The sequence below is a fragment of the Dipodomys merriami genome, unplaced genomic scaffold (genome assembly GCF_024711535.1).
Source record: "Dipodomys merriami isolate MVZ:Mamm:240054 unplaced genomic scaffold, mDipMer1.0.p SCAF_9, whole genome shotgun sequence".
NCBI classification, from domain to species: Eukaryota; Metazoa; Chordata; class Mammalia; order Rodentia; family Heteromyidae; genus Dipodomys; species Dipodomys merriami.
Genome location: NW_027206512.1, coordinates 20,864,192 through 20,876,316, shown reverse-complemented (window position 1 = coordinate 20,876,316; position 12,125 = coordinate 20,864,192). Strand labels below are relative to the sequence as shown.

At 44.2% G+C, this 12,125-nt stretch overlaps 1 protein-coding gene across 1 annotated transcript in view; it reads right to left on the bottom strand.

Moving 5' to 3' along the window:
- Positions 1–12,125, bottom strand: part of Ppef2 (protein phosphatase with EF-hand domain 2) — a 47,778-nt gene that overhangs the window by 23,674 nt on the left and 11,979 nt on the right. Inside the window, exons 4-9 of the mRNA XM_070012270.1 lie at positions 9,620–9,795; positions 7,944–8,058; positions 5,931–5,977; positions 4,696–4,862; positions 3,251–3,287; positions 3,013–3,162 (exon numbers count right to left, since the gene is read on the bottom strand). Coding sequence (XP_069868371.1) covers positions 3,013–3,162; positions 3,251–3,287; positions 4,696–4,862; positions 5,931–5,977; positions 7,944–8,058; positions 9,620–9,795 — 692 coding nt within the window. The remainder of the gene's footprint in view (positions 1–3,012; positions 3,163–3,250; positions 3,288–4,695; positions 4,863–5,930; positions 5,978–7,943; positions 8,059–9,619; positions 9,796–12,125) is intronic.

Genomic DNA, 12,125 nt, shown 5'->3' with positions numbered 1-12,125 from the left:
AGGGGGCTGGGAAGGTGGCTCAGTGGTAGAGTGCTTGCCTTGCATGCATGAGGCCCTGGGTTCGATTCCTCAGCACCACATAAGAAAAAAGCCAGAAGTGGTGCTGTGGCTCAAGTGGTAGAGCACTAGCCTTGAGCTGAAGAGCCCAGGCCCCGAGTTCAGGTCCCACGACCAACCCCCCCCCCAAAAAAAAAAACACCAAAAAACACTTGGGGAGACAAATTGGCCACTAGAAACTCAAGATTATCATTCTTCTAGTTTAGCCCCAAAGAGAACTTGTCAGGCAAAATAACCAACTATCTCCCATAAAAAGAAAGAAACTACCAAACTACCAACAGCTTGATATTTCAAGACTCAGATTCAGCCTGCATGACTGCAATGACTCATATTTATAGACTTTCATATCTGATGACTGGAATGATGGCTGGAACTCAAGCAGCCATCTTGGGTCATTTATTTATTTATTTTTGACGGTTGTGGGGCTGAACTCTGGGCCTGGGCACTATCCCTCAGCTCTTTAGCTCAAGACCAGCCCTCTACCACTTGAGCCACAGTGTCACTTCCGCTTTTCTGATGGTTTATTGGAGATAAGAGTCTCACAGACTTTACTGCCTGGGCTGGCTTTGAACCGCGATCCTCAGATCTCAGCTACTCAGATTCTGAGTAGTTAGGATTACAGGTGTGAACTACCGATACCAGGCCATCTTGGATCATGATGCAACATGGTGAAGCAGCAAGACAGGAGTCTGAGCCCCTATGACTTTGTGATTTAATCTTCCCAACACCCATGATATAATTATAATTCTGTAGAGTTAAATCTAACTCTATAATGGGTTAGGTAACTTGTCCGTGGTCATGATATTTATGTAATAGAATCAGAACTTTTATCTTAAATTTCCATCTGATTTCACAGGCTATGGTTTAACCATATACCATACCTACACATTTGGTAATTCCATACTTAAAAATCTTTGTGACAAAGAGTATTATCACCCCAGGTCTATTTCCCTCTTCTTTCTGATAAGAATGCAAACTCTATAGGTTTGCAGAAGAGGGTTTGGGCATATGAACAATCATAAAAAAAGAAGACTACATTTCCTACTTCCCTTCGAGTGAGCGGTAAGCTTGTATCCACATTCAGTACAAGGGGATGAGAGGGCACAAATGTCCAAGTTCTATATGGTGTCCTTATGGGGCAAGAAGGCCTTCATTTCCATCCTTCCTCTCTCCCACTACCTGGGATATGGCTGTGGTACATTGTCCTGATGATTCAGATGAAGGCTTGACTTGACTCCCTAGGAAAGACATCAGAAGCCTGGGTCTCTGGATGTTTGTAGAACAAAATTGTCAAAGTAGCAATAGCTTGATATTCCAAGACTCAGATCCATCCTGCCAGACTCTACTGGTTCCTATCTATAGACTTGCATGTCCAATAGAAATACTCGAAGTCGAGGAAATGTTTAGCACAGTACAGCAGAGGTTTGGGCAGCTGGAGGATAGATGCTTAAGGTGCAGTCAAATGCAGGAGTCATTTTTACTAAATGGAAATAAAACCTTTTCCTGTTTAGGTTCCACTTCTAAAGTGAAATGGAAAACAGAAACTTATTGTTAATAGAATAGCATCTATTCTGTCTCACCTTCCTCTTCCCCTGCCCCCAACACACACTGGTTATTAAAATTCTTTTGGGGCAGGAATCATCTGCTTCCTCTTTCTGTCTCCCCTAACCCTTTCTTGGTCCATGATAAGCACTCAAAACATAGTTGTTGAGCTATTTGAAAGTGATTTGATCTTCATCTTTGTATGTGCCAACACAAGCCTCCCTGAGTGCTAGGTACTAAATACCCATGTGTTGAGTTTGATTAAATATGATATGAATTATTTGGGAAATAGAAGTTCCAAGGGATAGTGAAAGAAAAGTAGTGATTATATGTTGGAGGTGTGGCTCAGATGGTAGAGCATTAGCCAAAGAGCAAAAGCATCAGATCAAGAGTTTGAATCCTGGGCTGGGAAGGTAGCTCAGTGGTAGAGAGCTTGCCTTGCATGCCTGAGGCCCTGGGTTTGATTCCTCAGCACCACATAAGCAAAAAGAAAAAAAGCCGGAAGTGGCGCTGTGGCTCAAGTGGTAGAGCATTAGCCTTGAGCTGAAGAGCTGAGGGACAGCGCCCAGGCCCAGAGCTCAGGCCCCATGACCGGACCCAAAAAAAAAAGAGTTTGAATCCTGGTCCTGGACAAAAAGTACAGTTATCTAGATCAGGGAAGTGGAGGTATGGCTCAAATAGTAGAGGATTTGCCTAGCAAGTATAAGGCCCTAGGTTCAAATTCCAGTATAGCCATAAAAAAATTTAGAAGCATTATCAAGATCAGAGATGGCATATATATAGCAATATATATATTGTGAATTCTTCCTTCTGCTACTGACTCTTAGTAGCCAATAAGAGTAGACATACAAGATTATATTTATTGTCAGGCACTGGAGGCTCATGCCTATAATCCTAGCTACTCAGGAGGCTGAGATCTGAGGATCAAAGTTCAAAGTCAGCCTGGGCAGGAAAGTCTGTAAGACTCTTTATTTTACTTTTATTTTTTTTTGGGTCCGGTCATGGGGCCTGAACTCTGGGCCTGGGCGCTGTCCCTCAGCTCTTCAGCTCAAGGCTAGCACTCTACCACTTGAGCCACAGTACCACTTCCGGCTTTTTTTCTTTTTGCTTATGTGGTGCTGAGGAATCGAACCCAGGGCCTCAGGCATGCAAGGCAAGCGCTCTACCACTGAGCCACCTTCCCAGCCCCTCTGTAAGACTCTTATCTCCAATAAACCACTCAGAAAACCAGAAGTGGTGCAGTGGCTCAAGTGGTAGAGTGCTAGCCTTGAGCTGAAGAGCTGAGGGACAGAGCCCAGGCCCAGAGTTCAAGCCCCATGACCAACCAAAAAAAAAAAAAAGATTATATTTATTATATGTTGGCAATGAAACTAGACATTAAGGTGAAACTGGCATTATTTTCTTAATCAGTACCTTGTGTCTGTCTAGCTTGGCCAAAATCTCCAGGTCAGTCCGGCGTGATACCCCACCATGAAGAATCAGGACTTTCTCATCAACTATTGTGGCAAGTGGAAGCCAACAGAAAACATCTTGAAGAATTCTTAATATTTTCTTTCCATGCGTCTGAAAATAATATTAAGCTGTCAAGTTTCTAATAACTCCCTCAACTTGCTTGAATTAGGAGAAATTTTCATTCTTAAACGCAGCATACCTTGTATTTCTGCATTACTTCCTTGGTGAAGCCATATCTAGATATAGAAGTACAAACAGATATTACATTTAGTGACAGTGGTTAGGACATGATCACATTTTTTCTTTCTTACTTATTTGTTTAGCTGGTACTGAGGCTTAAACCCAGGGCCCAGCACTTGTTAGGCAAGTGGTCTACCACTTGAGCCATGCCTTCAGGCCTGACAGTATATTTTTTCTAAAAATGCATATTCTCTCTCTCTCTATATATATATGTATATATCTAAAATAGGTAGAAAAGAGATGGTAAGGAGTGATATATCTCAGTGATTCAGATACATTGCATAAATATATGGAAAAGTCACAAGAAACCCTTCCCCCTTATACAACTGGGAAGGTGGCTCAGTGGTAGAGTGCTTGCCTTGCATGCCTGAGGCCCTGGGTTCGATTCCCCAGTACCACATAAGCAAAAACAAAAAAGCCGGAAGTGGTGCTGTGGCTCAAGTGGTAGAGCTCTAGCCTTGAGCTGAAGAGCTGAGGGACAGCGCCCAGGCCCAGAGTTCAGGCCCCATGACTAGACCCCCCCCCCAAAAAAATTAAAATTTGAGGTTGAGAGCCAGGCGCTGGTAGCTCATGCCTGTAATCCTAGCTACTCAGGAGGCTGAGATCTTAGGATAATGGTTAAAAGCCAGCCTGGACAGGAAAATCCTTGAGACTCTTTTATTTTTTTATTTTTTTTATTTTTATTTTTATTTTTATTTTTGCCAGTCATGGGGCCAGAATTCTGGGCCTGGGTGCTGTCCCTCAGCTCTTCAACTCAAGGCTAGCACTCTACCACTTGAGCCACAGTGCCATTTCCAGCTTTTTCTGCTTATGTGGTGCTGAGGAATCGAACCCAGGGCCTCATGCATACAATGTAAGCACTCTACCACTGAGCCACCTTCCCAGCCCTCCATGAGACTCCTATTTCCAATCAACCACCAAAAAAAACTGAAAGTGGAGCTGTGGCTCAAAATGGTAGAGTGCTGCCCTGGAGCCCAAAAGCTCAGAGACAGCACCAAGGCCCTGAATTCAAACCCTATGGCTGACAGAAGAAAAAAATAGAGATTGAGGAATAATTACCAGAATGTTTACAATTATAAAATTATCTGTAGGCAAGAAATGAGATCTTTCCATTTTCTTCCTCTTGTTTATCTGTATTTTTTACCTTTTCTTTTTTATTATCTTTTTTTTCCCCAGAACTGAGGATTAACCCAAGGTTTTGTACTTGCTACACGAGTGCTCTAATACCTCAGCCATGCCCTACCCCCCATCTTTACACCTTTTCTATAGTACAACCTTACTTTGTACTATTGTATTCTATTTCAGAAATCAGAAAACTACTTTTAGAAGGCATCCAATGACAAAATAATGTCTTTCAATTGCAAGAGGCAAGCAACAAATACCCAAGCATGATTTGGCTTGTACCGTAAGTTCACCATATGGTCCTCATGGTTTCCTCTGTTAAGATGGAATGCTTTTGGGTAAATCAACATGAAGGCAAAAAGAACCATCAGGATCTCTACTGAGTCCTTGCCTCGATCCACGAAGTCACCGTTGAACACATAAGCCCGCTCTGGTGATGGGAGGCCATTCTTTTCAACCCAGAGATCAGTCCACGAATACCCAGTGGGAAAAGAGGAAGAGGGGATCAGGTTAAAGTCAATGGGCATTGAGCATCCCATCAGCTCTACAACCAGTTCTGTGCTTTGTGGGTTCTTCCAAGTGTGAAAAGTCAGAAGACCGAAACATCTTCCACTATGTTCTAGATCCTTTCCAGTGAGGCTGAGCCTTTGAGATGCTCATCGAAACACTCCATACAAAGCCACAGTGCCACCATGTGGTGGGAAGCAAAGGCATGCACTTGTGTGAGCTGAAGGCCGGCTTAAAGTTCCCTCTACATATGATGATGAAGATGCTACTGATGGTGGTGGTAGGGTTGGTATTGGTAGTAGTGGTGGTAATGATAGCCACTATTGATTCCTAGCAGATATCAGCAAGATAGCATGTGGAGAAATTATTTAAAAGCATAGTATATATATAATTTATATATAAAGGAATATCAGAGTAATAAAACGTATGCACATATTGTATTATATTTTATATATTTATAGTTAAAATATGAAAGCAGATTTTGGTTGTCTTGACAATGATCAATTTTCTTTATCTTGAAAAAATTGATGGCTGAATAATCATATTTATTTAAGTAACACTATGTTAACACTTATAAAAATATACTGGAATGCAATGTAATGCTGACTTTAGTATTGTGTATTTGTCCCACAGAAACAAATATTATTTGACAATATTTAAAAAGTCCAAATAGCTGGGCGCAGTGACTCACACCTGTAATCCTAGCTACTCAGGGGGCTGGGATCTGAGGATCGAAGTTCAAAGCCAGCCTGGGCAGGAAAGTCCTTGAAACTCTTATCTCCAATAAACCACCAGAAAACTGGAAGTGGTGTTGTAGCTCAAGTGGTAGAACACTAGCCTTGAGCTGAAGAGCTGAAGGACAGTGCTCAGGCCCAGAGTTCAAGCCCCACCACCGACAAAAAAAAAAAAAAAGTCCAAGTAATATTTAAACATTTGCTCAATAGATACTGTATTATGACTAGTACATTAAGCATAAGAACAAAGAAAGAACTTAATTTGAATGTTCATACCTTATGAAATATAAATATTAAGTCATCCAACTGGCCATGTAAATCTCCTAACAAAGAAAAAGAATATCAATTCTTGTCCATTATCATTGTTTTTATTGTATTTTTCCTGTAACAAGGAAAACACCATACCTTAGAAATATCTAAGTTAAGAAGACCAAGTGACTCATTTTTCCATATAAAAGATAGGGCAGCAGGGTGCCAGTGGCTCACACCTGTAATCCTAGCTACTCAGGAGGCTGAGATCTGAGGATCTCAGTTCAAATCCAGCCTGATCTGCAAAGTCCGTGAGACTATTATCTCCAATTAATGACCAACAAACCGGAAGTGGCACTGTGGCTCAAGCAGTAGAGCGCTTGCCTTGAGCTGAAGAGCTCAGGGACAGCACTCAGGCCCAGAGTTCAATACCTATGACCAACCAAAAAAAAAAAAAAAAAAGATAGAGCAAATGTTAATTTTCCCTGATTGCAGAGACAGTTAACATTTAAAACAGAAAGCATGACTTTTTTTCTGTATGATTATCCTCTACAGAAGCAATAATTGAACAGAGCCATGCATAATTGTAACTCAAAAAGGAACTAAGGAGTTTCTCCTAGTTGCAGTAGGAAGCTGACAGTTGTAGGAGATTTTTGAAGAAAAATAGCAAAATCTAGACTTTAATATAAAATCCTCTCATTTTCAAATGTTGGAACACTGACTTTATTTCATTTTTGTGATACTAAGGATTTAATTCTTTTTTCTTTTTTTTTGTCGGTCACAGGGCTGGAACTCTGGGCCTGGGTGCTGTCCCTGAGCTCTTCAGTTCAAGGCTAAGGCTCTACCACTTGAGCCACAGCGCCATTTCTGTTTTTTTGGGTGGTTTATTGGAGGTAAGAGTCTCATGGACTTTTCCTGCCTGGGCTTGGCTTTGAACCTCGATCCTCAGATCTCATCCTCCTGAGTAGCTAGGATTACAGGTGTGAGCCACCAACACCCTGCCTCTTTTTTTTTTCTTATGAAAATTTTCTTCTGTGAAAATTAATGGTTTTTAGGGCTGGACACCAGTGGATTATACCTGTAATCTAGCTACTCAGGAAGCTGAGATCTGAGGATCAAGGTTCAAAGCCAGCCTGGGCAGGAAAGTTCATGAGACTTTTTTCTCTCCAATTAAACACCAAAAGCCAGAAGCAGAGCTGTGGCTCAAGTGGTAAAGTGCTATCCTTGAGCACAAAAGCTTGGAGACAGAGCCCAGGACTTGAGTTCAACCCCAGAACTGGCACACAAAAAAAAATGGTTTTGGGAAACTAAGAGAAAAGAAACCAAGCCAGACATAGAGCAAATGTCTGTAATCCCAGAATGCTGGAGACTGAAGTAAGAAGACTGAGTTCCTGGGCTCAAAAAACAATAAAGGAGGGCTGGGAAGGTGGCTCAGTGGTAGAGCGCTTGCCTTGCATTCCCGAGGCCCTGGGTTTGATTCCTCAGCACCACATAAGCAAAAAGAAAAAAAAAAAAGCCAGAAGTGGCGCTGTGGCTTAAGTGGCAGAGCGCTAGCCTTGAGCTGAAGAGCTGAGGGACAGCGCCCAGGCCCAGAGTTCAGGCCCCACAACCAACAACAACAACAAAAAATCATGGAAATGGAGGACACTGGTGCACTGGACCTCTCTCTCTACAAGAGGAATGTATGTGGATCGAGGAAATAATACTGTAGGCCTTGGGGATTTGCTCAAATTCCAATAAACAGGTTGCCTTCTAATATGATTTGCAGTGATTTGTTTTTCTCTAGTGGAGAATGTGAATTTGGAGTTAATATGAGTTGCTTGGGAAGATAAAGCAGGGGCTTAGCCTCCAGCTCAAAAGCTCCCTTTCTCGAAACAGTCTCCTTGAAATAAATGGAGAACAAACAAGTAACAGGGTGAAGGCATGAGACTTGGCCGCCATTGCCACTTTTCCCTCAGGATGGGCCCTCCAGCCTCCCCCTCCCCACCGCAGGGCGGCTGGGCGAGTAACACTGAGAGGAGAGCTTGCCCAGGCTCTTACCACACACTGTGATCTCCTCACTGAAGCAGGTGGAGACCCGGTTGATGTTAGGCAGCTGTGCCAGGTGTTTCCTGGCCTCATACAAAAGATTCAACACATAGCGAGCGTGGAGCTGCTACTAGGAGGAAAAGGAGGGAGGAGGAAACGATTCTGCTGTTAAGGTCTTCAATCATCCCCAAAGTCACCCCCAGTAAACTGCTCCCAGGGCTCTGCCTACACCTCCTTTTACTTTTTTTGTACCAGTTCGAGGGTTTGAATGCAGGACTTGTATGTACTATCCCTGAGTTTCTTTTGCTCAAGGCTAGCATTCTACCTTTTGAGCCATAGCTCTACTTCCAGCTTTTTGGTAGTTTGTTGGAGGTAAGAGTCTTACAGATTTTTCTACCCAGGCTGGTGTTGAACTACAATCTTCAGATCTCAGCTTCCTGAGTAACTAGGATTATAGGCATGAGCACCAGCACCTAGCCACACAATGGTTTCTAAAAGCAAGCTAAAGGATCACTTTTGTGCTTAAAGTCAAATGATTTTCCATCTCTTTCAAAATATAAGTCCCCCTCTCTCCCCTCTAACTGCTCTTCCCCTAATCTCTGCTTTCTTGCCACAGCAGCCTTCCTGAGGTCCCTGAACAGCCCTGGTGAGTTCCTGCCTCAAGGCCTTGCTCTTTCTGCCTAGAACATTCTTTTCCTAGCTCCCCACAAACAGTAGCTCTTAATATCCTTGGACCTTTGTTCAAAAATCACCTTCCCGGCCATTTAAGAAAGTTGCTGGCTCAGTGGTAGAGCGCTTACCTTGCATGCATAAGGCCCTGGGTTCGATTCCTCAGCACCATATAAGCAGAAAAAGCCAGAAGTAGTGCTGTGGCTCAAGGTGTAGAATGCTAACCTTGAGCTGAAGAGCTGAGAGACAGCACCCAGCCCCAGAGTTCAGGCCCCACAACCAACAAAAATAAATAAATAAAAAAGAAAGAAAGAAACTTAGCTTCATTCCATTCCCCATCCTACATTTGAAAGAGTCCCACTGTATGCCTCAGGCTGGCCTTTAACTTGCAGTCCTGCTCAGTCTCCCAGGGCTGACATTACAAGTATTTACCACTTCCCCAGCCTTAAGTTGATTATTTTCTGTAACTTAGCATTATTTAATACACCATACATTGATTTTATTCATTGTTATTCTTTGTTGTCTGTCTCCCCCACTAGAAAGTCTGCCAAATGGGAGGGTGCCCATTTGTGTTGCTCTTGTTCTCTGCTGATTCCCCATGCCCATCCACTAGCTACCTGCAGGTGAGCAAACAGACAGATACTGCATGATTTTGCTAGGTATACCAGTCATTCACTCCTGTAATCCTAGCTGCTCAGGAGACTTGAGACCTGATGATTGTGGTTCAAAGCCAGCCCAGGAAGGATCGTCCATGAGACGCTCATATCCCATTAACCAGAAAAAAACAAAAAGGAGAGCTGTGGCTTAAATGTTAGATCATCCACCTTGGGAGAGAAAAAGCTAAGGGAGAATGCCCAGGCTCTGAGCTCAAGCCCCAGTGCACTTCCTGCCCCTCCCCCTCACATGCACACATCATAAAACACAGCTGGAGAGTCCTTCCTCTCCAGTTCCCTGCAAGGCCCAAATACCCTCATTCCAGGACCATTCTTCCTCTCCACGAAGTGCGTTGCTAAACTTACTCGCTTCAGCCTGAAGGCTTCCACCAGTGCAGTTGCATGGTCCGGAAGGAGTGGGAAGGAGAGGTGGGGTCCTGCGTAATTGTCTGGCACTTCTATGGCCTTGTAGTCACTGCATTTGTCCATCTCTGAGTCCTGGAGGACTCTCTCTTCTGTGAACATGCGGTTCAGGAAGTCCCCTGGTCCACACAGAGAAGTAGGTCAGCTTTTGGTCCCCAGCCTTACTTGGTATGAGAGCCCAAAAATCCAAGCTGTAAGACCCTGAAAGGATTGGGAGGGCTGGGAAGGTGGCTCAGTGGTAGAGCGCTTGCCTTGCATGCATGAGGCCCTGGGTTCGATTCCTCAGCACCACATAAGCGAAAAGAAAAAAGCTGGAAGTGGCGCTGTGGCTCAAGTGGTAGAGCGCTAGCCTTGAGCTGAAGAGCTGAGGGACAGCGCCCAGGCCCAGAGTTCAGGCCCCAAGACCAGACACGCCCCCCCCCCAAAAAAAAAAAAAAGGATTGGGAGTTTGGAAGGCCTTCCCCGGAAACTGCTGAGAGTTTTCTGGGAAAGGTCAATCAGTCCTGGCTGAACAGGAATTCTGACTGTATCCTGGGTGTGGACTAACTTCACCTTCAACTGTGCGGGGGGCCTGGGGGTAGGATTATGCAAGTTTTCAGCTGGTCACTGCTCAGCTCGGCTTCCCGGAATAAGGTCATCTACCACCTGTATACAAATACTGTCACTTGATGAAGTTTGTACCTTACTTCCTTGCACAAGACCAATAAAAACCTTGGCCAATGGAAGCTTGGGATTGGTTACTGGTGGAAGGCTACAGGTCCCCTGATCCTCTAAACCTCAGTTCCACAGCCCTGTTGGATAAGCATTATGCCCACCTTTGGTCCTCAGCTCCACCCAGACCTGTCGGCCCCTCCCTCCCTCCACCCAGACCCACCTGATCTCTCATCTACCTCACTTCCTAACCCCCAGACCCTAAGGAGCACTAGAGAGTTGTAACATCTGGGCTGTGGTGGAGTGGGACCTGGACATTCTGGCATCAGCTTCAGCCCAGGAGAGGGAAGGAAAAGGGAAACAACTACAGACAAGACTTGGCAAGAGGAAACTCAAAACTAGCTGGATCTGTTCCATCTTGACTTGGAAAGTTTAAGATAGGTCTCTGTTAGTATTATGCCTGATCCCTCCTCTGCAGGATCCCTCCCCCGTGGGGCCTCTTCCTCTGGGGGACCCCTCCTCTGCCTTTGTAGTGGGGATGGAACCTGAAGCTCCACGTGGGACAGAAGCGCTGCACCTTCCCTGTCAACATCTTCAGCTCTCTCTAGCATTGACCATTGGCAGACATGTCATCTTGGCATTGTGGGAGCTCAGCTGCTGTTTCTCACCGAGTCGGATTTCATGCCAACTCAACTTGATTCTGCGACCCTCTCCCCGCCCACCGGATCAGGCCAGGCACCATTATGCCATGCCACACGTCTGCTAGTGTCTGGTCTCTTCTTGACTAAAAGTTTCTTGTTGTTGGCAACGTTTTGTGTTTTAAACTGATCACATGGTTCCATCATAATTAGGTAAAGTAATACTGTTAAAATTCCAAAAAACTTTTTCAATGGCCGATTTAAAAATCTCAGCATGCACAAACATGTCTGTCTGCCTGTCTATTTGTCTATAGGTAAAATATGTAAAAGGTTACGGTTTCAAGGTTACCAAGTATTCTGCTTATCAAAAAAAAATATTTTGTCAATAGACACTGTGACTTAGGGGCTGGGAAGGTGGCTCAGTGGTAGAGCGCTTGCCTTGCATGCATGAGGCCCTGGGTTCGATTCCTCAGCACCACATAAGCAAAAAGAAAAAAGCCGGAGGTGGCGCTGTGGCTCAAGTGATAGAGTGCTAGCCTTGAGCTGAAGAGCTGAGGGACAGCGCCCAGGCCCAGAATTCAGGCCCCATGACTGGACCCCCCCTCCAACAAAAGATTTAATCTAATTTGATTTAATCTAATTTGATTTAAGAATTTTGAGACCTGACTGAGGAACCTAAGCAACTCCATTTTACTTAAGACCCCATCTCAGTTCTGCAACTTAACCCTTGACCTATTCCAGCCACAGACAATCCTGGAAACCCTAGATGCCAGGATGTCGAGATATCTGAAATAGCCTTGCACAGACAATCCTGGGAAGCACAGATGGTATTTGCTTAAGGCAGGATGTCCAGGTATCTAAAATTCCAGAACAGCCCCTCCTGGGGTCTGGTGACCATTATCTAAACCCAACACTCTGCAGTTTAGCACCTATCCTCTTGAAGATCCCCTTTGGTGCAAGCCAACCAGTTTAAAGTACGTCAGCCTCCTTGATCTAACCAACAACCTGTTTCTGGTCCTTTCCTGCTTTGTAGTGCACCAATCATACTAGAAAGTTGTTTTATGATTTTTCCATGGTGTGTAGTGATTTGTTACGAGATGCTATGTTGTATGCAAAGTCCCTGCCTTCCCTAAAAAGTGTGTAAAAGGTGCTGTAACCCT